Below are 27,656 nucleotides of genomic sequence, written 5' to 3'. Positions count from 1 at the left end.
TCTTATTTTGCTCCTTTTTACTTTTTTAATCATTGAGTGTATGACTTTACTTCTGGCGATTTGCTATTTAGTTCATCTCTGCAACTCCATGGACTGTAGCCCACCAGGCTCCTCTGTCCGTGGGATTCTCCAGGCAAGAATATTGAAATGGGTTGCCGTTTTCTTCTCCAGGGGATATTCCCAACCCAGGGACTGAACCCACATCTCCTGTGTTGCAGACAGATTCTTTACCTGCTGAGCCATCCAGGAAACCCTACTGGTGGTTGCTGGTTGTTAATTCATAACTAAGAATGAAACACTCCGACTTCTCTGGTGGTCCAGTGGTTAGGACTGTAAGCTTACAGTGTAGCGGGCGTGGGTTCAACCCCTGATCAGGGAACTAAGATCTTACATACCCTTCGATGTGGCCAAAAAAATAAAAAATATTTATTTTTAATATGTAGCTGATGCCCATATTAAAGCAACTAAAAAGAAAAACAAAACAAGAGACATTAACAAGTCTCTTGCAACCCCTTCTCAATGGACAGGACTTAAAGTGGAATCAGCAGGGAGCTGAGGCCTCTGGTCCCTCCCTGGTCTTGATATTTCCCTGAAGCTTTTGGGTTTCTTTAGAGAAGGGTCCCCATGTCCCAGATGGAGGGGATGCCAGGCACCAGGCGGAGCTGAAGTGGCACATTGCCATCCACCTGTGGAATTTCTCTCCATTCTCCTGATTTCTTCACCCTTTGCCAAGCCCAGTGAGTGTGGGTCCAACGTGGCTCATGTCCAGCAGGGTGTTTTTCCTCCATTAGCTTGAAGAACAGAACAATGCAAAATGTTCTATAAAACAAAAAAAGGAAAAATAATTAATTACCCAAGTCCTGACAATGATTTAAAAGAGACTATGTAACAAACATCTCCATGTGAATCATGTTAAACTGTAATATTTCACTTGAATTGAAGACCAGAATTCGTAAGTTCCTTCCCTTCACCCAGAAATAAGGACACCGCTCATTTGTGACATGAGTGCCAGGCAGCCATGATCATGTGGATTTGCAGTCCAATTTCGTCCATACCAGAAGACCAGAAAGACCGAAGTCTGCAAGCTTAGCCCCTAGTCAGTGCTCAGATACCCAGATGCACACTTTAGGAAACAGTTGGTTATTTCTTTGAAACATGCGCTGTGAACACTAAGCTATCCCCAAGGCAGATTTTTCTGTAGGAACAGTTTGTTTTTTGAGAAATGTTTGTTAGAAGAAAAAGATAAATAAAAGTCTTAGTCCTTTGTGGTTTGAAAAACAGTTTGTATTTAAAAAAACAAAAACAAAAAAACCTCGCTGTTACAGCAAGTCTATGAAAAACGGGTATCTCACTGCCTGTTTTTGTTGTTTTGCTTTTGCTTTGCTCAAGAAAATACTTCACCAATTTTATTTTTTTGAGTTTTTTGTTTATTTTTATTTGTTCTAACAAAAAAGATCATGTTAAACACTTTCTTCATCTTGTAGAAATTCCTCCAAGTCCCTTGACAGCATTTTCATTCTTTTTTTCCATGGCTGCATGTGTTCCTTTGGTGTGAGTATTTCATACGCAGTCCAGCCATGTCCTTGTAATAAGGTATTTATTCTGTTTCCAGTTGTTTCCTGCAAACAGTCTTACAGGAGATACCTTTAATATAACTCCTTAATTCATGGTGATTTTCTTTCTGAAGGCTGGATTCCCAAGAGTGACATCGTTGGGTTAGAAAATGGAAATAGTTTTAATTTTATGAGATGTTTAACCATTATCATTTTACAAATGCAAAAGTCAAGGCTGGGTGATGTTGAGGGGGAGGTGGCAGATGACCCCCAGTGACAGAGGACCCATCTATAGTTAGAGATCCATCATGAGATGGTGGGTGGAGGATGGTCACTTGACATCGATTAAGATGATGCTGAGATTAAAATAGTTTCCCTTAAATGCAAATTTCCTTAAATGTGTTAGCTAGGATTCTCTGTTATGAGCAACAGGAACCCATTCTGCATAACAAGGGAAAAAGGGACTTCCTGCCAAGCCCTCAGTTTGTTCCCAGGATGGAAGAGACGCTGAAGACCTGGGCTTTAGACAACTCTGGAGACCTGGGCCAGGGATGCTTAGATACCTGGACAGCTGGGAGCAGAGTCTGTGATGCAGAGAGAGCATCTTGTTGGCCCAGCAAGTCACCACTGATGGCACAGGATGGGGAAACACTGACTTACAGTCCTGCCAAGACCAAGGCAGAGTGGGGATTAGGGTGGCGGGTCATGACCTGAGAAGAAACAGACGCTGGGCAGGAACAGCAACGTGTGTTCTCTCCTCCTGGTTCATGGATCTGCCTATCTGTGACGATGCTGAATGCAAGGTAATCCAAGCGAACCCATGCAAATACCCAACGGACCTTGTTCTTAACACATGGGGAAAAATAGGGTTTAATAACTGTGGAGTTGGGTAAAATCCCAAAGAACTTGGAATTTCCAAGCCAATACGAATAACTCTTTTATAAATGCAGTTTTCTTCAGGAGAATACAGCTATCAGGGATGAATAGAACATCAGGAGCTCCGTAATTAATGGTCTGAATTAGGTTTGATTTTGTATTTAACCAAATCTCCAACAACTGAGGACCTATGAGTTATAAATTCTGAATTTCAAGGATGGAAGCCAGTTGTTGCATCCTGGAAATTATCCTGTACAAGTTAATCAAGGAAACAGAATTTGCTTTTTTGGTTTGCCTCCCTAATCAGAAGTCAAATCCACAATATGTTGTTATGAAAGTGGCAAGACGAGGCTTGGCCACCGCTTTAGCAGTACTTTACAGCCCACTAGAGTTTTAAGACTTTGTACTAATAGAATGTATCATAAGTATTTTCATTGTAATCTCTGCCGATGCCTCTATTTAATTTCTGCTTACACATTGTTTCATACATTCTATAAATATTTGAGTTTATGATACACCAGTGCCTGTGCTGGGCCTGCTGGGACAAGTGTTCTTTAAGAGGTTGTGGTCTGGCCATGAGGGTGGAGAGAAATGCACCTGCTCTTATAACTACAGCAGCCCCTGGGGAGATGCAGCCGGAGGCGTGGAAGGAGGGGGTGCGAGGAGTCTGCAAGCTGCGGTGCTGGCATCAACCCTCTGCCCCACGGCCTGTCCTTTGTTGGTCACACCAGGATCTTGAGAGGGGCCAGGCACCCAAGCAGGGCACAGGCTTCACACACACATGATGAGGGTCTGAGAAGAGCCAGCGACTCACTTCCCCTTGGAGAGGTGGCAAGCACTGACCACTGGGAGGAAATGTCACACTGTGCTGAGCAGAGAAAGGAAGAAAAAATATTTCACACTGGGCTAAAAAGTTAGCCCAGACGCGAGATGATGTCAACCAGCCAGGGACAGTCTTCAAGGTCATGAGGGAATCAGGATTAACGTGGTGTCCCCCGCGTGCTTCCTTGCTTTCCAAGCAGCATCATGATCAGAGTTGTGCTTTATGAAAACGATATTCCCGGCCATGTGGAAGGGGAGAGGCGAGTGAGAACAGAGACAGGGTGAGGAGACACTGCAAGGCCAGGACCCAACACGGACAGAGGGTCGCTGAGAAGTCTGTCTCGGGATCCTGAGGAAACAGGTGGTGGTAAAGCCATCCACTCCTGGACCATCGGGGACATGGGACCAGGGAAACAAGCCAGCTAGTTCTAATCTGCTGTATCAACACTCATCATCTCAAAGCTGAGGACCAGGGACTGAATGTAGCCATTTGGCAGGAAGCAGACTGGTGTTTCCATGTTGCCAAAGTGAAACATATAGATACATAAGCCCCGAGGTCTGCGTTTCTACATATAACTATGTATCTACATAGTATAAGAATACATTTTCCATACTGACAGTAAAAAATAACCATTAACAAGTACAGCATCCTGGGGCTTCCCTGGTGACTCAGTGTAAAGAATCCGCCTGCCAATGCAGGAGACACAGGTTTGATCCCTGGTCCAGGGAGATCCTACATGACACAGAGCAACAAAGCCCTTTTGCCACAACTACTAAGCCTGTTCTCTCGAGCCTATGCTCTGCAACAAGAGAAGCGACTGCAATGAGAAGCGTGTGCACCACAGCTATAGAAAAGCCTTTGCAGCAATGAAAACCCAGCACAGTCATAAATAAATAAACAACTTTTTAAAAGTACAAAATCCTTCATAGTAAGGACACAATTACTATCACAACAGTGATAACCAATGCTTGGCACTCACGGAGAGGCTGGTGTCCTGTGGAACTCCCACCATTTACAGGACATTCACCAATATCGGACAAGCCATTCTGAGGCCATGACCCAAGAAGGCAAAAGCAAAATCACTGTCTACTTAGAACATCTGCCGTTCAAGCACAAATGACCAAACATCTCCCTCTGCTGGCCAGGATAGGTAATGCGGCTTCTGCACAGATCCCGGCCCTAGCTTTGCCCTAGAAGCAAGACCTCATTTCCTAGGATATGCAGTCAGAGAGTCGTCCCTGCTTTCCGACAGCCTCATGCCTTAGCAGAAACCTTCCTCCCAAATTATCTAAGACAAGCCCAAGTCCCACAGTCCTTTCTTCCAGCACCCCTACTGAGACGTCCGCTGTTCCCCAAGGCACGCTCCCTTCCTGGCTGCCAGCAGCAGTCACCCAGCCTCCTCAGCCTGTGTGTCCCTGTTGTGTTCCAAGGGGTTTCAGTGGTTCTCAAACATCATGAGACTTTTGCCTTTTGTTATTAAAAACAAAAACTTGCAAAACAGCTTCTAATCACTTGTTCATCTAACTCAATAATTTCTTTTAATTTTGAATTAAGTACTGATGAAGATGAAGGCCACAGCAGGCATCACATATAAAATCGACAGTCATCTGTCCAGAACTGCTTTGCAAGAAGGGGATTATTTCCCAGCAAGAAGTTAGGTAATCTTAACGCTGCATTTTTCATAAGCCCACAATGTGGGGGTTCTCACAGGCTATACCAGTTCCCAGAGCTGTAAGAGCAAAGGGCCCCCAAATCTCCAGGAGGAGGGGGTGGCCTGGTCATTATGATGGGCAAACTTCTGTTCAGAAGGAATCTCAGTGTTTGTCTAGAAAACCCAACATTGAAGATCATCATTTATTTTGCTCGAATTTGTATTTGCTCTTTTCTTTTTTGTTTTCCATGTGAATTTTCCTTTTCTAACAGCCAACAAGAGACACTGTCTACAAAGATGTAGACATGTGTCTTCATGGTCTGGGTGTCTGACTGGTACATGTTCCACTCTCCGGGATGGTTCTACATTATTGTTGGGGCCTCACAAGATACTGGGCCGAGGCTTATTGTCACATTTATAAATATACTTTTCAAAGTTTTCTTATTGATAATCTCAATTTTGTATGGTTTATGGCCAGATCTGACTTTTTTTTTTTGCCTGTTTTAGGATCAGAGGGACAGCGCTACCCTTTTCTTACTTCCAGCTCGTGTTTATTTTGGTGTCATTGTCTTTGGGCCATGATGTCTTTGCAGGGGTGTTGGGTTAGTTAATACCCGACACCATCATCTGCACTGAACTTGGCCCAGCCCCACTGTCACACTTGGCGGATGCTGAAAGCAATGGAGAGACCCTGGGGCTTGTGGGCGCCACCCTCGTCCTCTAGAAGACCTCACCTGGGCCCCAAAAGTGACCAGACACTCAGACCCTATGAGGATCATATCCATGGGGACAACCAGGGACAGCCGCATCCTGACCAAGCCTGGCACCCAGGCTGGGGACAGTCAAAAGAGGGGTCCACACCCCATAGAGGGATCAGGAAATCGACTTGCTTCCTGTGAAGCAGGTGGGTTGGGCCAGGGGCTGCCCAAGTGCAGGGTTGATGCTCAGAGAGAAGAGGGCAGATGCGGCCACAAAGGTAGAGTCAAAGCGATCTCAGGTCATTCTTGGAACTGTTCGCAGAAACGAAGAGTTTCTGTGCGTGCTAAGTTGCTTCGGCCGTGTCCGACTCTTTGCTACCGTATGGACTGTAGCCTGCATGGGATTCTCCAGGCAAGTGTACTGGAATGGGTTGCCATGCCCTCCTGACTCGGATCGAACTCATATCTCTTACATCTCTTGCATTAGTAGGCAAGTTATTTACCACTCAGCCACCTGGGAAGCCCATGAGTTTCTAAATGAGGCCAAGTTAAGTTATTCATGAAGGAGATGAAAATGAAACTCAGTCCACCCTTTGACCTGGGCCCTGAGCAATGCCCCCTGGCCCTTCTGCCATCCCCTCCCTTCCCTTCAGGTACAAGGGACTCAGAATCCTTTCCCCTGTGCCCACATCTGCAGGCAATTTTCATTTTAAAAACTTTATAAAATAAGAAAATTGTAAAACATGCTTCAGAGAAGTACCAGTGCCATGGTATTTAGAAAAAAAAGATAGATCCAAAAAATTGAAGTGTTTGAATATATACCAAGAATAATGATCCTGCTCTTGTCATTTTAATGATCAGATAATCAGTATAAAGTAGCTTAAGTTTTTTCTTTAATATATGCAAATATATGCTATTTTTTATTTTTTAGAAAATGTACATTTTAACATAATTTTTAATGCAATTATTTTACAAGTCTGCCACCATAATAGAGCCATTGGGAGTTCAATTTTTTTAAACTTAGAGACTCCCCTTATTCTCAGAAGTGCTCCAGGCTGGATTGTCTACCTTTTTGGTCACCAAGCCCAAAGGAAGCTGCTACCCCTCTCCCGGGCTGTTAGGTTCTTTGATGCTGACGTAAGTCCCAGGGCTGTTGGACTGGTACTCGCACATCCTTCCAGCCACATCCATCCTCCCGTGCCTTCCCATGATGCTCCTCTCCACTCATCTCCTTTTGCATCATCTTCGGATACCTCCACAGCCAGCCCCAGTGTTTCTGCACCTTCTCACCAGGTTAAAGTAGCTTCAAACTAAGAGCTGAATCATTAGCATTTAAAATTTCCCACCCAGGGACTTCCCTGGCAGTCCAGTAGTTAAGAGTCTGAGTTTCCAATGGAGGGGTCAGGGGTTCAGTCCCTAGCGTGGGAACTAAGACCTCACGTGCGTTGTGGCATGGCCATAAAGAAAGTCAGATTTCCCACCCCATTTGCCCTTTCTCAACAGCTCTCCTTTTAGAGACTTTAAAATATCATATGGGACTAAAGAAAGGGTCCTTGTCTTTGAAGTGACTAAATGATTTCAGTTCAACATTTTTATTACCTAGCAACTGTACCTTTCAAGTTCAAGAACACTAATTAAATCAAAGCCCTAGTGGTATAATTTTTAATCATTGCCTAACTCACCAGTATATGTTTAAATGTCAAACAAAATACAGTTTAATTTATATTATGCTATAATTATGTTAATTATACTAATTTACTATATCAATTTATTGACATCCTCAAATACCTAAGATGGCTTAAAAGTGAGTATATAAATGAAAAAGGTAAGAATGTACCTAGGAAGGTTGAAATCAATTTTTTTTTTTTGGTCATTTTGGCTTAGATTTACATTTTCTAACATGTGGTCTTTTCAGATGATTGATTTAGACTCTTCTACTTGAAATATAAAATAAAGGCTGCTGCTGCTGCTAAGTCGCTTCAGTCGTGTCCGACTCTGTGTGACCCCATAGACAGCAGGCCACCAGGCTCCCCCGTCCCTGGGATTCTCCAGGCAAGAACACTGGAGTGGGTTGCCATTTTCTTCTCCAATGCAGGAAAGTGAAAAGTTGAAAGTGAAGTCGCTCAGTCGTGTCCGACCCTCAGCGACCCCATGGACTGCAGCCTACCAGGCTCCTCCGCCCATGGGATTTTCCAGGCAAGAGTACTGGAGTGGGGTGCCATCGCCTTAATAAAGGCTAATCAGCAAAAATCTATCCTGCCTAGGACTCCAAAGAACATGGAAATCAGGTGAATTCCAAGAAAAGGACTGAGCGAGCTTTCTGCCTCTCAGCGGGTTTTCTTCTCTGAGCCCTGAAGCCTCATTACCACGCATGCAGTAGCTTGTCCTGCAGGAGACCAGCGCCTGACCCAGAAGTCACAGAGAGCCCCCAGCAGCTCCAGACAGGACTTGCAACAGTAGCTATAATGCTCAGAATTACTGCACCTTTCCATGTGCTTACATGCTAAGTTAGTCGTGTTCAACTCTTTGTGACCCCATCGACTGTAGCCTGCCATGCTCTTATGTCCATGGGATTCTCCAGGCAAGAATACTGGAGTTGGTTGCCATTGTCCTCTCCAGGGGATCTTCCTGATCCAGGAATTGAACCTGCGTCTCTTACTTCTCTTGCTTTGACAGGCAAGTTCTTTACCACTAGCGCCACCTGGCTGTGTTCTTTCATAAACTCAGTCACTGGAAGCTTGGTAAGGATGAAGCTGACTGCGGAGAGGAAACCACATCCTAGTTTAAAAATGTAAAAAAAAAAAGAAAGAAAGAAATCAGTGATCTAGATAATAGATGGTTTAAACTTTAAAGGAAAACACTGTCTTATCCTGCTTTGATCCTAATATTTAGTCTTTTTCTGCTACTTCATTTAAGTACCATAAATTATGCCAATGGAGTTGTTGAAAGCAAGCTTGAGTTAATGAACTGACATGAATGATATAAATATATTATGTGTTGTTATTCATATTTTATGAGCTACAGAAGAAGAGTGCATCTTAGATTTGAGTCCTAGCTATGCTCCAACAAACTGAATGATCTGAGGCAACGTATTAAATATTCATGGAATCCTGTATCCATAAATAGTTAGGATTATGCTGAATTACATGTAAAGGAAACTCCAAATGACAGTGACTTAAGCAAGATAAACATCTGTTTCTGTCACACATAAACTCCACAGTCACTTGAGATTTTCTGCTTTTTCACTCTCAAGTGAAAAAGTTCTGAGTCCCATGGTTCTATCTTTAAGATTACCCCAAGGTCCAATATAGTGCCCAGGGCTCCAACCATCACTTTCATAGTCCAGGAGACAGGAAGAAGTGTCTACCTTTTTGAGGTTCCTGGTTTTAAATACTAGTGAATGTTGTTACATAAATTCTTTTCGTTAAAATAACTGGTGTGGTTTCCTGTTTCTGATGGCCCCCTGACCCATCCAGTGCAAAATAACTGGACTTGTGGGGTTTGGGCACAAAGCCTGGTCACCGCTTCCCAGCCATATAACTTTGGGTGAGTTCAGCCATCCAATCTGTTTCTTCATCTGTAAAAATGAGATGATACTGCCTGACGCTGTTATAATTTAGTGATATAGTTCAAGTAGAACAGGCCTATCATAAAAAACACATCTCAGGTCTAAAGAAGTAACATAATATTTTTCTATTTTAGAAAACTGCACTGGAAGGGTCTTTCTAGGAAGAGAATGAGGTGGAAATGAATAGAAAGTAATGATTTTTCACTACAAACCCCTCTGCATTGTTTGAGTTTTCTACCACAGGTGTATCACTTTCATTTTATCTTGTCATACTGAGTGAAATAAGTCAGACAGAGAAGAAACATCATATGACACCCCTTACATGCAGAATCTAAGAAGAAATGATACAAATGAACTTATTTAGTAAACAGAAACAGACTCACAGCCCTAGAAAATGAACTTATGGTTGCCGGCAGGTGGTAGGGGAAGGGATAGTTAGGGAGTTTGGGATGGACATGTACACACTGCTGTATTTAAAATGTGTAACTTACAAGGACCTACTATATCTCATATGGAACTCTGATCAGTGTTATGTGGCAGTCTGGATGGGAGGGGAGTTTGGGGGAAAATGGATACATGTATATATATGGCTGAGTCCCTTTGATGTCCGCCTGAGACCACCACAACATTGTTAATTGGCTATATTCCAATACTAAATAAAAAGTTTAAAGTTTGCAGAAATAAATAAAATGGCAGAGATTTTCTGGGCAGAGGATGATGAGTCATTTTTGCTTTCTTATCTTTTCCACCAAAACTGAGTAAAACCTCAGGACTTTTCCTGGAGGCCCAGTGGTTAAGACTTCTTGCTTCTACTGTAGGGGGCATGGGTTCGATCCCTGGTCAGGCAACTAAGATCCCACAAGCCAAATGGCACTGACAAAAGAAAAAAAGAAACAAAAATGAGTCAATGCTTGCCTCATGGGGAGGGGAATGTGGTAAACTCCTCACGGTGCTTGCAGAGCTGAGTGGGGCTGGTGAAGTGGCCTGGGTCCCCTTCTGCAACAGCTCGTCCAGCTGCTGGTCCTCGGAGGCTTCACAGCTTCAGCACCAGGTAGATGGTGTCCAGCATCTGAAGAGACGACAATGCCCAGCCAGAGTAATTGTGGCTTTTAGTCACACAAGGAACATTGCAGGTTTGTGCTAGATGAGGCATGCTCCCAATTTATTATACATTATTCTATGAAGCGTTATTCATTTTTCCACATCTGTGTGAAAGATAATGCCTTTAGTAGGTTAGAGTCAGGCAATGGCTAGGGAGTTCACCAAAAAGAATTGATTTCAAACCATGCTTACTGATTATGACCCTTATTGGAGCAGGGACAGAGAAAGAACTGGTTATGTATTAGCAAAAATCAAATTGTGATTTAAAGGCATTCATTTTGTTAACTAAATGTATGCATGTGATTAAAATGCAATATTGCTGTGGTTATAATGCAATCAGCAAATTATTAAACTGCAATCAGAACGTAAACAAGTCCTATGCGTCTGCCAGGAGTTTCTTCAGCTCATTATTTCAACTTGATCTATAAACTAGTTGTTAATAAATAGACTCTTTTATATTTTTCAGCTGTCACATTTCTTTTTTTTTCCCCTTTATATCTGTTAATTGAAAGAAAATATCAGAGAGACATTTTTAAGGAACATAGTTTATCTTTCCAAATACAATTTTTGTGCATGTCTGCTTGGTCGTGTCTGGCTCTTTGTGACTTCATGGACTAGCCCACCAGGCTCCTCTGTCCATGGGATTTCCCAGGCAAGTGGGTTTCCATTTTCTTCTCCATAAGATCTTCCTGACCCGGGGGTCGAACCCACGTCTCCTGCCTAGCAGGCAGATTCTTTACCACTGAGTCACCTAAAGGTGTACAAATCAGGGTTTAGCAGTATTACTGTACAGAATTTGATCTGCTAAAAGGAAAAAATAAATATGCATAAGCATCCTTCTCACTTGTTTATGACACAAAGATGAAGCTGCATGCTAATGAATGATCAGCTTAACACTGTTTTCATGACTGATAAATTAGTTTACAAATTAATTTTTAAAAGACTGCAGTATATAAAGGTGCTCCACAACAGCTTGGATATGATTACACTTTTAAAATATCTTAATGCAGATGATTATTAGATGTTAAAATTATTAAAAATATCTCCAAAATATAGCCATCAAAACACACATTTTTAAAAAGCATGGTAACCATACATGTTAACCACATCTGAACTATCTTTGTTTTGACCATGGTTTGTAAATACCTTGCTGGATTTCTGATCCTGAATCAGAGGAGAAAGAAAGAAACACTAAAATATCTCTCTCATCTTCTTCCAGCACATGCTTCTGAAAGGAAACTTAAAATATTTTCACCAGCTACGTCCTCATTTTTATTTAAGTTAACACTGTCAGGCATATTTAATATGAACCGTCTTCTTCAGGCTCTTTGGAATTCTCTAATCTCAGCTTCCAGCTTTGTTCTTCCCTGGAAACTTCTCCTGGAATCTATGACTATAGCAATGGTGTCGTAATATGGGCAGGTTGAGCCGCCTTGAATGGTTGAAACACAAAGAACTCTTTCTTTTCAGCAAAAGAGATCTCAGAATTGTTTTCTTAGACTAGGGTGGGTCCCAGTGGCAACTGTGGCAGTCAAGGCTTCATTTCTAGCCTGTCTGAATATGAGCATCGTCAGTCTTCAGCCCTAAAGAGCTGGGAGGCATCTTCAAACTAACCTGTATGTTATAGGAATCGCACTGTCTCATTTCTGTGACCTCTCCTTTAAAATAACAACCTACCAAGTTAATACCAAAAAAAAGATAAAATATAATCTTTTCTGGGACCCTCCAGGTGGTTCTAGTGGTAAAGAATCCACCTGCCAATGCAGGCAATGCAAAAGATTTGGGTTTGATTCCTGGGTCGGGAAGATCCCCTGGAGGAGGGCATGGCAACCTACTCCAGTATTCTTGCCTGGAAAATTCCATGGACAGAGGATTCTGGCAGGTTTATACAAGCAATTTTTTTTTCTCACTAAGTAAATAAAATGAAAGGTTTAATCCATAAAACCAAAGTTTGTCCAAGTCACAGAGCTCATAAGTGAAGAAGTCAGGATTTTCTTTTTTTGTCCCACTGTGGTTTCTTTTCTTTTTTTTTTCCCAGAGTGTGAAAGTGAAAGTGTTAGTTGCTCAGTCGTGTCTAACTTTTTGCGACCCCATGGACTATACCTCTGTCCATGGGATTCTCCAGGCAATAATACTGGAGTGGGTTGCCATTCCCTTCTCCAGGGGATCTTCCCCACCCAGGGATTGAATCCCTGGTATCCTGCATTGCAGGCAGATTCTTTACCATCAGAGCCACATGGGCCTCTTATTGGAGTATAGGTGATTTAAAATGCTGCATTTGTTCCACAGTTTAACTGTGGTGATGGCTGCTGCTGCTGCTGCTAAGTCGCTTCAGTCGTGTCCGACTCTGTGCGACCCCATAGACGGCAGCCCACCAGGCTCCTCCGTCCCTGGGATTCTCCAGGCAAGAACACTGGAATGGTGATGGCTACCTTTAGTCAAAATTCATAGAAACAGACAAAAGAGAGAGTCCAGAGTGACGTGAACTCCACATGGATTTGCTCAGAGGTGACCAGGTATCTGAAGGGAAGGGAGGCAGGGAGGGGCGAGGGGGGCTCAGGAGGCAGGGGAGGAGAGCCTCACAGAGGAAGGAGGCAGTCGATCCCTGAGGCCAGGCTGTGGGGCTTTGCTAATGGGTATTTTTCTTACCAAGGTCTGGCTCCTCCTGCGAAGCCCAGACCCCGGGCTCTGGAACAGACAGGAGGCGCTCTGGCCAGCTCTGGTTTCCCAGCAAGCACTCACTTAGTGCTGAAGGTATCACCTGGGTGTTGGCCTCGGACTAGGTTTGCTCAGGTTTCTCCATGGGGGCCAGAGGGGGCTCAGAGGACTTGAGTCTGGTCATAGAGGGAAACTTTGTCACCTCCCAGACTCCGTGTGTGGGCCTGAAGGCCCAGGCTCCTCCGGACAGACAAGCCTGGTGGTGACAGTGAAGGAGGCTCAGGCTGAGTGGCCACCCAGCTGCATTCCTGAGCGGGTTTCTCCTTCTGAATAAACATTACTTTGAGGACACATTTTTTTCCAGAGGAATAGCAGTATACATAGTACATTCCCATCGACAGTTGTCCATAAATGTTACAGAAACCCTTCCTCACAGTGCCTGAAAGGACTGTAGAAAGCACCCCAGCTTTTATCAGAGGAAGGAGAAACTGAGACCTCGTGGGCTGCTGGGGTGAGGAGCAGATTCATGGGGAAGTGTGTCCGTGGCTCCAGTCTATGTCATAAATGTGTATTCCTTTCCTCTTCTTCTTGCTTAATCTCCCTCTATGCGGGGAAAGGGCAGAACAAATGGGAATAAACAGGCCCCTCCAGCCGTATGAGCCTGTGCTGACCACAGGGCACTCGCAGAGCTGCTACCCTCCAGCACTTCAGGGAGGGCCCGGCCGACCTGCACCTTCTCTGGGGCAGTGGCAGACTTTCTGGCTCGTAAAGTGACAAGACGGTAGCGTCCACACTGTGCTGGGCAGCCAGGAGCAGCCATCCTCTACCCTCTCCTGCGCGTTTCCTCTCAGGCTCCCCTAGTTCTCTGTTGTCTCATTCGGCTCGAGCTGCTGTAACAAGAATGCCACAGGCTGGGAGGCTCACAGAAGAGATGTTTAAGAAGGCTGGGAACCCAAGGTCAAGGTGCTGTCCTTGAGGCTTGCAGACCTCTGCCCCCGGCTGTGTGCTCACGTGGCAGAAGCAGACCGAGGTCACTTCCTGGTGTCTCTTCTTTTAAAGGCACAAACCCCACTCACAGGGGCCCCACCCTCCTGAGCTAATTCCCTCTGAAGGCCCCAAGTTGCACTGGGGGTTGGGGCATTAACATATGGACTTGGGGAACACAGGCTTTCAGTCCACAGCAGAACGCCGGCACCACATGCACACGAGTCAAAAACTAAGATGAAATAGTATATCCCCAACTCCTCATCAACAGCCAGCGACAAGGAAAGTGCATCCGCAAGTTTGCTTCGGATGCTGTCAAATCAGAATGCTTTCCAATGGTGCCTGAGATGTGAAGAGTATCAGCCATCTTTGGCTGAATATATTTGTGTGTGCGTCTTAAACTTGATTCCTGACCAACTAACAATAATTAACCCTCTTACCTTTTAGCTTCTGTATTTTGATTCTTTAAAATGTCAACTTGAATGTTGTATAGCTCTGTGGTACAGAAAATAAGCTACTTTAAATATATCCTTACATATTTAAGTCAACACAAAGTATGTTATATCTGATTCTGAATTACGAGGTTTCTGTCTAAATTCAGTGGTGGAGAACACTGATGCTGTTGTTCAGCCGCTCAGTCGTGTCTGTCTCTTTGTGACCCCATGGACTGCAGCACACCAGGCTTTCCTGTCCTTCACCATTTCCCGGAGTTTGCTCAGATTCATCTTCACGGAGTCAACGATGGCATTCAAAGAGAGCTAGCTTCATAAAAATGTTTTAGGACGAGATGGAAATGTTTTGGTTCTGTGTTTCAAGAAAGAAAAGTAATGAGTGTCTGGGATCATTAAACTCTTTAATAAAAAGTTCTTCCCCTGGAAACAGTATTATTGTCATTTTAACTAGTGAAAACATCTTTAAAGCCAATAAAACGCTACATAGGTTTGGAAAAAATGACTCATTTGGAGAGTATGAACGTGATTCAGATATTTTGAGCTTCACTTACTACCTAATATGGCTCAGTTCATGGAGAGTGGGTGTGTTTGCTTAAGCAGAAAAGCCATGGGGACCCTTACTCCCAGCATTTTAGGAATCTCCCTAAATCTCCTTACCGTGCGGCTCCTGGGTGGGGTAGATTTCATTCAATGGTACTTTTACTGCTTCACAAAGATCTGCTGGATAAGTGAGACAAGGCCTCGCAGACAGTCACGTGGAGGATTCCATGGCCTGTCCTGGAGCGAGTGATGAAAGCCAGGACATAGTCCAGAGTAAGTTCAAAATCAGCTTAGGTTTGCCCAGGACCTGAAACAAGGGAGTTGATCCCAGGAAATGTGGCCAGCACTCATGGAGGGAGTGAAGCCAGTAACCGGTGTGTTGTAACGGAGCATCTCCCCCAGGCTCCTGGAGTTGAGTCCTGTGGGCCCCCAGGTGCAGAGCTGGAGCAGGGGGCAGGCTAGGGGCACCGGCTGGACAGGGTCACAGGGCTGGGATCCCTGGACTTCAGGAGGTTCACAAACACTCTAAGTGAAAACAAGACCTTCCTGAAATTTCTCACATGCCCTTGGTCTCCCCAGGCATAAATTTGTTTTCACTTCTGGCCTCCAGCTCTTCATCCTATGCCTTCCATCGCTGGTTTGGAAGATGAAAAATGACCGGAAACAATTTTAAATCAGCTGTTTTTGCCTCGAATTTCACATCACCAATAGTTGCTATTCAGAATACTTGATGTTCTGGAAGCACAGGCAGGGAGCATCTCTTCTGCTTGGACGACGGGAGGGGCTTCTCGCAGGGGAGGGGGCCTCTCACAGCAGAGGCCTCTGGGATTTTCAGGGTGGGGAGCCTTGTCACATGCTTTAAGTTTGCTTCAGTTTGTTGACTTGTTTCAGGACTGCTCCTTGGGGTGTACTTTGAAACCCTCTACAAAAACACTGTGTGCTGGAATTGTATGGGCTTCCCAGATGGCGCTAGAGGTAAAGAACCCGCCTGCCAATGCAGGAAAATTAAAGATGCAGTTTTGATCCCTGGGTTGGGAAGATCCCCCGGAGAAGGGCATGGCAACCCACCTCAGTATTCTTGTCTGGAAAATCCCACGGACAGAGGAGCTTGGTGGGCTACAGTCGATAGAGTCGCAGAGTCAGACACGACTGAAGCGACTTAGGACGCACTGGAATTTTACGATAGGTACGAGTTCCTTTTCATTTAATTTTTTAGTGTCGTTCATCCCCTCCCCCACAAAATAGACAGTCTTTTGACTCACTGTGATTTCATAATATGGCATTTATCCTGGTTTATAAATTAACACTCAAACTGCCTTATTCTGCCAAGTACAATCCCTAAAATTCACAGTCTTGCCACAGGGGGGCAGTGTCTCCTGCTTTGAGTGATTTAATCTCATCCATTCTTGAGATCCAGACTTCAACGGAAAATTATGTACAAATTCTGTGTGTCTCTCCAGTGTCTAAGTCTGTGAAAGCAGCTAAACACAACATACGGGAAGGCACACGAAGGCATCGTAGGGGCACTGGCCCAGGAGGATCGATGTTCATCTATTGGCAGCCGTGGCCAGCCCCTGAGAACACAGTCACTAGAGTGCAAGAGAGGGCAGGTTTCTCAGAGTGGGTATCCTCTGGTCTCTTCTCAGTAATCATCACTTCATCGTTCTCAGCGCCACATCGTTACATTCTCCACACTGGCTTTCTGTCTTGCAGTCAAACTCCTGCAAGGATCAGCCCAACCCGTGGTCCTTCAGCCAGGCCTGTACCCCCGAGCCCCGCTAGGTCTGGTTCAGTCATCCTGGTTCATCCTCCAGGATGTCACTTGGGCTGCAGTAAAACACTCACTTGTGTCCATCCCAAACTCCCTAATTATCCTTCTCCCCCATCCTTTCCCTCAGCAACCATAACTTCCTTCTCTAAGTTCATGAGTCAGTTTCTGTTTGTAAATTCATCTGAATCATTTCTTTTTAGATTCCACATAGAAGGGATACACACTGCTACATTTAAAATGGATAGCCAACAAGGACCTACTGTACAGGACAGTGAATTCTGCTCAATCTAATGTGGCGGCCTGGATGGAAGCGGGATTTGGGGGAGAACAGATACATGTGAATGTATGGCTGAGCCCCTTCACTGTTCACCTCAAATATCACAACATTGTTGATCGGCTATACTCCAATACCAAATACAAAGTTTGAAAAAAAACGGAGAGAGAGCCCAGGATTATAGACCAAAAAAAAGCCTCTTATGTGTCTGTTGATGTCCAGGACATCAGAGAGGGGAGCAGAACAGGAAGGATCGTGTGGTGGTGATGACGTAATTGTTCCATTTCAGTGGGATGGAGGCCAGCCGCGCCAGGCTGTCTCCCTGCTGCAGACCATGTACTACGTGCTACCTGGGAACTTCCACAATACCCTGCCGGGCAGGTCACAGCTCCTGTGTCCTGCCCCCAGAGGTCATCGGATGGACGAGGTGTATATGCACATTGTGAACTGCTTAGCACGGTGGTGGCAGCACTCAACCAACTTGAGCCGACATGCCAGACTTGCAGATGCTGTGATAGACCCCAGGAAGCTGATGAACTTCATCTAAGTCATGCTTCTGCTCAGTGATGAACAGACTTGAGCCTAGACCCACTAGGTCCAAAACCATGCCTTTGACGTCCTTGCAAAGTTGTCTCTGCTCTGTATGAGAAACGCTGAGTCATGTTTCCTCCATTGAAATATTACTATTTCTTCTTACATTTACAGTTGCATCTGCTGTGCTCTTATTCTTGAATTTTCTCTGAGTGGTTCCTAACTTTCCCAAAGTCACATATGCCTTGAACATCTGATGGAAGTTCTGCACTATTTCCACCCCGAGAACAGATGCCAAGACAACCTTGCATATAATTTCAAGAAAGTTACACACCCCCAGATGTCTTTCATGGAACTTTCAGGAAGAAAGACCATGCTAACTCCTCTTTCACTAGACACCTTATTTTTTAAATCTCTTTTCAGGGTTCAATAGGTGCCTGTTATAAAATTGTGCTTCCCCCGCTCCCAATTCAAATATTGAAGCCCTAATGTCCAGTGTGGCTGTTTTTGTAGACAGAGCTTCAAAGGGAGTTGCTGCTGCTGCTGCTAAGTCGCTTCGGTCGTGTCCAACTCTGCGTGACCCTATAGACGGCAGCCCACCAGGCTACCCCATCCCTGGGACTCTCCAGGCAAGAACACTGGAGTGGGTTGTCATTTCCTTCTCCAATGCATGAAAGTGAAAAGTGAAAGTGAAGTCACTCAGTCGTGTCCGACTCTAGTGACCCCATGGACTGCAGCCTACCAGACTCCTCCATCCATGGGATTTTCTAGGCAAAAGTGCTGGAGTGGGGTGCCATGAGGGGTGGGGGTGTTGACTTGAAAGATTAGTGTCCCTATTAGAAGAGACATGAGAGCTTTCTCCCCAACACACACACACATATTCCCCACCACTACCTCATATGCCTGCATAAGGAAAGGCCGTGTGAGAACTCAGCAAGAAGGAACCTTCTGCACACCACGAAGGGAATCCTCACTGGAAACCAGATTGGCCAGAACGTTGGCCTTGGACTTCTCCTACCAGACTTGAGCAAATACATTTCTGTTGTTTTAGCCACCCAGTCTGTGGCAGTCCCTCTTCACTTTCTGCAGTTAGAATTGTATCTTCTGCATATCTGGAGGTTGTTGACATTTCTCCTGGCAATCTTGATTCAGATATGCAGATGATACCAGTCTAATGGCAGAAAGCAGAGAACTAAAGAGCCTCTTGATGAAGGTAAAAGAGGGGAGTGAAAAAGCTAACTTGAAACTTGACTTTCAAAAAACCCAAGATCATGGCATCCAGTCCTATCATTTCATGGCAAACAGAGGGAAAAAAGCAGAATCAGTGACAGATTTTATTTTCTTGGGCTCCAAAATCATTGTGGACAGTGACTGCAGCCATGAAATTAAAAGACATTTGTTCCTTGGAAGGAAAGTTATGACAAACCTAGACAGTATATTAAAAAGCAGAGTCATCACTTGGCCAACAAAAGTCCATATAGTCAAAACTATTATTTTTCCAGTAGTCATGTATGCGTGTGAGAGTTGGGCCATAAAGAAGGCTGAGTGCCAAAGAACTGATGTTTTCAAACTGTGGTGCTGGAGAAGACTCTTGAGAGTCCTTTGAATAGCAAGGAGATCAAATCAGTCAGTCCTAAAAAAATCAACCCTAGATATTCATTGGAAGGACTGATGCTGAAGCTGAAGCTTCAATACTTTGGCCATTGATGTGAAGAGCTGACTCATTGGAAAAGACCCTGATGCTGGGAAAGATCGAAGGCAAAAGGAGAAGGGGGTGACAGAAGATGAGATGGCTAGTTAACATCACCGACTCAATGGACATGAATTTGATCAAACTCCAGGAGACAGAGGAACCTGGCATGCTGCAGTCCATAGAGTCACAAAGAGTTGGACAGGACTTGGTGAATGAACAACAAAAATGAAGTAGCCTACTTGGAATTGGCTTACCTTAACGTAAGCTAATTGTTTGTGGATTTCTAGATTCCCTGAAATAGACAGAAAGGTTGCACTTTGAGGGGTGGACACACACGTCTATGTAGACTCTGTATAGATGGGAAGCTTCCTTCTAAACTGTGATCTTACCTCCCTCTCTAAAGGTCTCCACTGCTTTTAATACCAGACTTGTTCAGCTATCATGTCACGGTGTCTTGGCAGAGAGGTGAATTTATATTTGGAAAAAGCTCATGTGACAATCCTGTGATATGGAAATAGCCTCTATGTCATCAGAAGAGTCTGTTGGACCGAGAGCCCATTTAGCAGCTGTATTGGGGGGTGGGGGTACTATTTTAGTATCTCTCCATCCACTGAAACTGACAATCTGTGTGCCTTCAACGTCTCTGTTAACTTTGTTTATAAGTAGTGAAAAGTCCCTAAAATTTCAAATACTAAAGGAAGCAACTGACACAGTGGAAATAATAGCTGTGAATTCATAACAATTTGATAATAGACTTTTTTTCTTTTTATGCCTTGGTGCAGTGTTTCCAATAAAGCAATGTTTAATCAACTTTGTAACCAAATTCTGTGTGTCAAACAGTCCAAGTCAGAGGAGACAGCTTTACCATCTTCCATCTGTAGTTCAGTAAACACTGAGCATGAAGAGTTCTGGGGGTTGTGGGTGCCTATCCTTCCCTTCCTTCACATGCTCCCCAAATGCAATCCTCCAAGTTCACTGGATCTCTTCTAGATCCTCCCCACACTGAGCGCCACTCCTTAGCAGGCTTTATTTTCTCCATCGTGTTATCCCTGTGTCAGACCATATGAACATTTTGCTTACACACATGTCCTTTTCCTTCTCTCTATTCAACTTCAGAGATGTGTTTGCCTCCTGCAGCCTGAGAACAGAGCCTGCATGTAGAGAGCTCTCAGGACGTGTCTGCTGAGCAAATAAACACAAGCTGACTGTTGGCTGTGCATGAATGTTGTAACCTCTCCAGGCTTCCTATTTAGAGGTGAACAGGCAAGTCGGTGGATTCTAAGCCTTCTCCAGACCTGGGGTTTGGCTTGTCTTCTGTCTCCAGGCAGACACCCCTGATTCTCCTCTAGAGGATCTCACTGGCCTGGTTCACTGTTCTGAAGCCCAGAGGTGTGACACGGTCAGTGGAACGTCTTGGTTCTAAGACAATATTTGATGCAAGTTCATTTACGGAAACTCAGAGAGCCCCAGTAAGAGACAGAGGTGTGAGGGGTAGCAGCTAACATTCGATGAGAAGCATGATGGATTCTGTTTAAACGTTCATGTTGTTTTAACCCCCTCTCCTGCTTGCATGTAATTTTCATTACTGGTGGCAAGTGACACTTGCTGGTAAAGGCCCATCTGCTTTCTTCTGCCTTCCGGAGCAGCTGCTAGAGGAAATTACAAACCCAGCCACCTGGTTTCACTTTAGATTCACGACCACAGGCCTGAACCCAGCCTCAGTGCAGCCCAGGACTCCTGCTCTGGGTCTTCCACAGGCAACTGGTTCAGACAGTTTCCTCTTTTCTAATGTATACACACTTGTTTCCCTGAGACTCCAGACGCCAAAAACTAGGCAGCCTCCCCCTTATTTCTGCTACCAAGTCCATACACCTGCTGGGGTCTCTTTGTCCTTCCCTTTCTATGACAGGAGAAAAAGTGTGTTTCCTTGTTATGGCCTAGATTAATCCACCTCCACAATTCATATGTTGCAGCCCTGAGCCCAGCAGGTGACAATATGACTCCTATAGGCTGACTCTTTGTGTCTCCCCAAGTTCCCCCAGGTCACGTCAAAACCTAACACCCAATGTGATGGGGTTTGGAGGTGGGGCCTTTGGGAAGTGATCAAATCCTGTCGGGGGCAGGGTTGGGGGGAAATATTCGCCCTCCAGGCCCTTGAGTTCTGGAGCCTGGACGAATAATAAAGTTGACACAGGACAGCTGAGCAGGAGAAAAAGAAACTGTGTGCATGCAGGTTCCATCGAAAGGAAACCTCAGAAGTGGCCACGGCAGGCAGCTTTTATACTTTCTGGACAAAGAAACAGAACGCTTGTGAGGAATTGACCGGACAAAGAAATTTGGGTCTGGTGCCCAAGTAGTGAAGAATGTAAACAGACTTTGGGCTTGGGGTAGTCGATTAAAGAAGTCACAAGGCTTGTTCTCCCAGGCTTCTTGGCCGGATTCCCCATCCCTAGTGATAAATGTTTCCTTCCACTTCCGCTTGCACGGGGGCCCCTTTCACAGGGGAGATTTATTTTCTGCTTCAGGGAAGCAGAAGGGAGTGTCAGAGTGTCCCTCTTGTGTTGGCTGTTTCTTGACTAACTTTAATTCTCAGATAACCAATATGCCATTGTACACATTTGAAGGCAAACTGCTCAGGTCCCCAGACAGTCATGAGAGCAGAGTCCACAGGAATGAAATGAGTGTTTTTGAGAAGAAACCCCAGGGAGCCCCCTTATTCCATGAACAAAGGAAGAGGTCTCATTAGACACCAGATCTGCCTGAGTCTTGATCAGCTTGTACTTGCCAGCCTCCAGAAGAGTGAGGTGGAGAAGGCAATGGCACCCCACTCCAGTACTCTTGCCTGGAAAATCCCATGGATGGAGGAGCCTGGTGGGCTGCAGTCCATGGGGTCGCTAAGAGTCGGACACAACTGAGTGGCTTCACTTTCACTTTTCACTTTCATGCATTGGAAAAAGAAATGGCAACCCACTCCAGTGTTCTTGCCTGGAGAATCCCAGGGATGGGGGAGCCTGGTGGGCTGCCGTCTATGGGGTCACACAGAGTCAGACACAACTGAAGCGACTTAGCAGCAGCAGCAGCAGAGTGAGGAACAAATGTTGCTGAAGACATCGAGTCTCTTGATGTTTTCTCAGGTGTGTAAGTTTTAGCCCCATGGAGACAACACCTGTATTTGATTACAGCCCCAACAACCTGTATTTGATTACAGCCCCAACAACCTGTATTTGATTACAGCCCCAACAGTGTCTAGACCAGTTAATACTCTGTAGACTCTTGCTGTTTCGTATTTCAAATTCGGGGTCAAAAGTTCTGGTGAAGCTGTGATTATTTCTCATTTCTGTTACATGAAATGGATTAAGTTTTCCATTAGGGCATTTTCCTCCCCAGATAAGGAATAAGAAAGTCACAGGTTTTTTGGGACTTCCCTGGTGGTCCAGTGGCTATAGGACTCCCTGCCCCCAGTGCAGGGAACCTGGGTTCCATTCCTGGTCAGGGAACTAGATGCCATAGCCAAATTAAAAAAAAAAATGTAAGTAAATATTTTTAAAAAGAAAGTCACAGGTTTTTCATCTCTCCAAGCCATTTTTTTTTTTTTTTTTGGCGTTCTCCTCTCCTTGGGGTTAATGGAGTCCTTGGCTTCCTACATCTTCCTGACGTGTTCACTGTCTGAGTCTGGAAGTTTGGGAGCTCCAATAATTCTGAACTAATTTGATGACAAGGTGTTTAGTAAAGCCAACCTTCAGCAACACCATGCACTTGTTCCCCTAGGGATCTCCACTGTCCCAGGATCCTGTCTGGGAACCCCTCAGATCAGATTCCTCCAGGCCCCCTGTTAGGCACACCCCTCGACCCATCTGCAGGTCTAGGTAGACTCTGCTAGACAGCCCTCCAGGGCCTGTTTTAAAAATAGGGATATCCTCTGGATGTGCCTTCTCTGGTAGCTCAACTGGTAAAGAATTCGCCTGCAATGCAGGAGACCGGGTTCAATCCCTGAGTTGGGAAGATCCCCTGGAGAAGGGAACAGCTACCTACTCCAGTATTCTTGCCTGGAGAATCCCATGGACAGAGGAGCCTGGTGGGCTACAGTTCATGGGGTTGCAAAGAATCAGACACAACTGATACGACTGAGCACACAGCACAATCACCCACTTCAGTATTCTTGGGCTTCCCTGGTGGCTCAGCTGGTAAAGAATCTGCCTGCAATGTGGCAGACTGGGTTCGATCCCTGGGTTGAGAAGATCTCCTGGGGAAGGGAATAGCTACCCGCTTCAGTATTTTGGCCTGGAGAATTCCATGATGTTGCAAAGAGTCGGACACAAGTGACTTTCACTTTCACTTTCTGGATGTGCCAAGTGCTTCTTTAAAAATGGATTTGAGGGAAGACAAAGTTCTAGGAGGAAAACATCTACATTTCGTTTCTTTCACTGGATATTTAGTAAGCTTTTCAAATCAGGAACCAAATGTTTTTTCTGACATAAAAATTTCTTGAAATTTCCTATTAAAAACCTCCTCTTCTGGGACTTTCCTGGTGGTCCAGTGGTCAAGATTCTGTGCTTCGAATGCAGGAGGTGCAGGTTCAATGCCTGGCCATCTCTCTAGCGGGATCTGCCGGCCCTGGCCCCCCACCTGCTATCGTCCTCTCTTGTCTTTTCTCTCTGGCATCTACTGCCTCTTGAATCACTCTCATCTATTTCCCCTTTCTGATTACTCTCCATGCATGTAGACACCAGCTCTGCTCCTGTGTGCAGCCGCCTGTCCAGATTTCGAGTCTACAGACACCACTTCTTTATTCATCTTTGCTGCATCAAATCTACCCTTGCTCTAGGCTTGGTCTCACCCAACACCCATCTTGTCAAGGTCACGGGTGTCTCGGTAACTCTTTGTGGTGGGAACTGGAGTCTTGTCTTGCACTCTCTCAGTAGTATCGGCACAGCCGGGCTCTCCTCTCCCAGCAACTCTTCCCGAAGCTCCCAGGACCCCACCCTCTGCCGGTTTCCCTCCCACGTCCGTGGATCCTCCTTAATCCTCTCTGTTGGCATCTTCAGGATTAACCTTTCCCCTTCTCTGAAAAAAGCCTCTGAGAACTCCTTCTTCAAGAATAATCCATGCCCTGGACTGTAAGAGATTAGCCGCCCCCTAGCACCACTGGAACATCACAATTTGTATGAAAAACAAGACAACTTTGGTGTCTGGGCCTCCAAATAATTATGTGAATACCTAGTGTCAAGACAATGTGATTCCTCGTTGGGAATAGGTAGACAAATTCTGGACAAATCCGTGGCCGTTGTTCTTTGTATGACATCCTCTCTCATCAAGTGAAAGGCAAAGCCTAGCTTTGCAATAACAGCAAATCTCAGACTTAAAAGAAACACCTGTCTTACCCAGATCATCCAGAAACTGGAGCAAGGATTAAGTTGCTAAGCTTGCTTAAAAATGTGCAGGCCCAGAAGGGTGAGGTAAGACACAGGGGAGAGGACAGGCCAGTGTGTGTGACAGCGCTTCACACCTACCAGTCCACGCGGGACTCTGGAGCGGCCACAAGGGGGTGGGTGTGGGCAGGATGAGGAGTGGTGTTTATCCAGCTTCCCCCACCCAGTCTCGTTCCTCCCTGTTCAAGGCTCGCTCCCAGGCCCTAACTCCCCATTCAGACGTCTGGCCACACGGAGTGGCTCCCATGTCTCCTAGAGCTCTATCTGAGTCTGCGAGTGGAGGGGACTCAGCCTGGGAGGGACCCCAGCTGACCGGGAGGAAAGGGCAGTCAGGGTGCCTGAATAGAACATCCTGGACCTTCTATACTGCCTCCTCATGAGGCGCTTGTCCAGGCTGAAGTTTAGCACTTCCAGAATTAGCTCCTCCTTTCATTAGACATCTTGCCTTGAGCTGAAACCTGACTCCTGATGGTCAAGGTGGCCTTGCTGCTGCCCGTGCTGTTCTTTCCGAGTCCAGGCACTGGTCACGTGTCCCTCCCACAGCCCTGTGGGGTCAGAGGGCAGTCCCCAGGGCACAGAGAAGGAGCATGATGCTTACGTACACCTGCCAGCAGGGCTGAGTGTCCATGGCCATTGTGAGGTGAACTGGACATGAGCCTGAGCTCAGACTGAGCCAGGCGCTGGACAGTCACCTATCCTGCCCACTGGCCCTCAGTCCCCAAGTGGAGACACCAAGGCCCAAGTTGTTTCCACAACTGTCCTGGGAAGCCTCCTGGGTTACACAAGTTTCCCTGAGGTCACCTTGGCTCATATCCTGCCATTTCCACCCTGGAGTGCAAGCAAGGGATGAACAAAGTCCTCTTGGTTTCGAGCTTAATGTGGTCTTTCTTCAAGTAGCATACACATACACACAGACACACACAAACACATATACCCACATAACACACACACATACACACACACACACACATATATATACACACAAACACATATACCCACATCACACACACACACATATATATACACATAAACACATATACCCACATCACACACAAACACACACCTATATACAAATATAAACACATACACACATATATACACACACACATACACAAACTTCAACCCTAAAATCTTCCCCCACAGCATCAAGTGTGGAACCTGATATGCAGAATTCACAGGTGCACTTCCCAGCTTACTTTTCAGCATTTAGAAGTGTTTCTTGTCTTCTAGCAGAGTTATCAAGTGTTACTATATTGAATTCATTTACAATGTTTCTATTCTGTTTTCAGAAAACTCTAGTTGCTCAAGGACTGTGTGAAAACTGATGCAAAGAACTGACTCATTTGAAAAGACCCTGATGCTGGGAAAGATTGAAGGTAGGAGGAGAAAGGGACGACAGAGGGTAAGATGGTTGGATGACATCACCGACTCAATGGACATGAGTTTGAGTAAACTCCAGGAGTTGGCGATGGACAGGGAGGCCAGGCGTGCTGCAGTCCATGGGGTCACAAAGAGTCAGACACGACTGAGCGACTGAACTGAACTGTGTGAAAACTAACTGCCAAACCATGGAAACAGAAAATTAATGTTAGGATACTATTCCTATTCTGCAGTTCTTATTTGAAAAGTTCTGCATTCTGCATGTCACAGTGTTCACTGATGTAGTTCCTGATGGGTGCAGGTATTAGGTCACTCAAGGTGGAAGCCTGGGGAAGCCTCTGTCGACAAGAGCAGCGTGAGCTCGGTTTCTGGGAAGAACATGTTGGGAATTTCTCACAGGAGACCTGGCCATATAGAGGCATGCGCTGTCACAATGCTCTTAGGGACGGCAGACTCAGAAAGTCCCCACTGAGCACACAGCACACTCCCCGGGGCTGGACTGTGTGCTCAGACCCCAAGGGTGGGAGGCAGGGGGGACCCTGTCCAGGCCGCTGGCCTAGCCGGGCAGGAATGAACTTCTGGTGCCTCCTGGCCGAGGCTCCAGCACACAGTGTCTGAAGGGCTTTGGCTCCCATGCCGGACCTTTGGCCCAAGTGCAGGGTGTTCCAGCACAGCTCAGGTCCTCTCCTCCCCCTGTGGCCTGCCACTCAGCCTCCCACTCAAATGTGTTTATTAGTAAGAATGACATTCCCAGTCTCATTTAGGGCAAAAAGGGGAGTTGTGTCTGACTCTGCGACCCTATGGACTATAGCCCGCCAGGCTCCTCTATCCAGGGGATTCTTCAGGCAAGAATACTGGAGTGGCTTGCCAGTCTCTCCTCCAGGGGATCTTCCCAATCCAGGGATCGAACCCAGGTCTCCCACATTGCAGGAAGGTTCTTTACGGTCTGAGCCACCAGGGAAGCAAATAGAGAAGTGGCCCACAAAACGAGGACAAAAGTTAATTTCTCAACGAACACATTCTGCAGGGTTTTAGTGACTGTTCCTCCCACCCTGTGAAAGGTAGAATGCTTGATTCTGAGACCCTGGTGTCATATTGGGGGAGGAGAAGGGGGCAGGAGGGAGAAGAGGAGCGGAGAAGACGGAAGGTAACCAGAACTGATCTCAGAGCACACATCAGAATGAAAAGAGGGGGTCTGAAACCCAGACCTGCTTGAAGTCCCATTTACCCCGTTTAACCTTATCTCTGTCAATTTCCTGTTTTATTAAACAGTCACCTCCTCTTACCTAGTCTGGCTTTACCCCACCCTGGTTAAAAAGTGGGCTTTATGTATCTGACAGTTGACATAAAGGAAGATCTTTATTTATTTATTTATTTATTTTACTTTAAAAACCCCATTTATTTGAAAATTAAATGTCCACTTTTTTTTCCTTTTTTTTTAATTCTTTTTTTTTTTAACTTTACAATATTGTATTGGTTTTGCCATATATCAACATGAATCCGCCACGGATATACACGTGTTCCCCATCCTGACCCCTCCTCCCTCCCCATACCATCCCTCTGGGTTGTCCCAGTGCAAACATATGTGAGCCTTGGCAAAAACTCATGTCAAGGTAGGGCTGGGTGTGCCGTCTGATCCACGATGCTGGTGTCTCAGGAAGTCAACGTTTTGCT

General features: G+C 45.5%; 1 protein-coding gene across 1 annotated transcript in view; it reads right to left on the bottom strand.

The window, feature by feature from the left end:
- Positions 1–414: 414 nt before the first annotated feature.
- The window catches only part of LOC113903994 (formin-like protein 20), a 101,981-nt gene continuing 74,739 nt past the window's right edge, over positions 415–27,656 (bottom strand). Inside the window, exons 6-7 of the mRNA XM_027560643.1 lie at positions 10,085–10,238; positions 415–819 (exon numbers count right to left, since the gene is read on the bottom strand). Of these exons, the coding sequence (XP_027416444.1) occupies positions 10,114–10,238 (125 nt within the window). The 3' untranslated portion in view covers positions 415–819; positions 10,085–10,113. The remainder of the gene's footprint in view (positions 820–10,084; positions 10,239–27,656) is intronic.

This window comes from Bos indicus x Bos taurus, chromosome 14, assembly GCF_003369695.1.
Source record: "Bos indicus x Bos taurus breed Angus x Brahman F1 hybrid chromosome 14, Bos_hybrid_MaternalHap_v2.0, whole genome shotgun sequence".
NCBI classification, from domain to species: Eukaryota; Metazoa; Chordata; class Mammalia; order Artiodactyla; family Bovidae; genus Bos; species Bos indicus x Bos taurus.
Note: the sequence above shows the minus strand (reverse complement) of the source record. Positions and strands in the feature narration are given on the sequence as shown.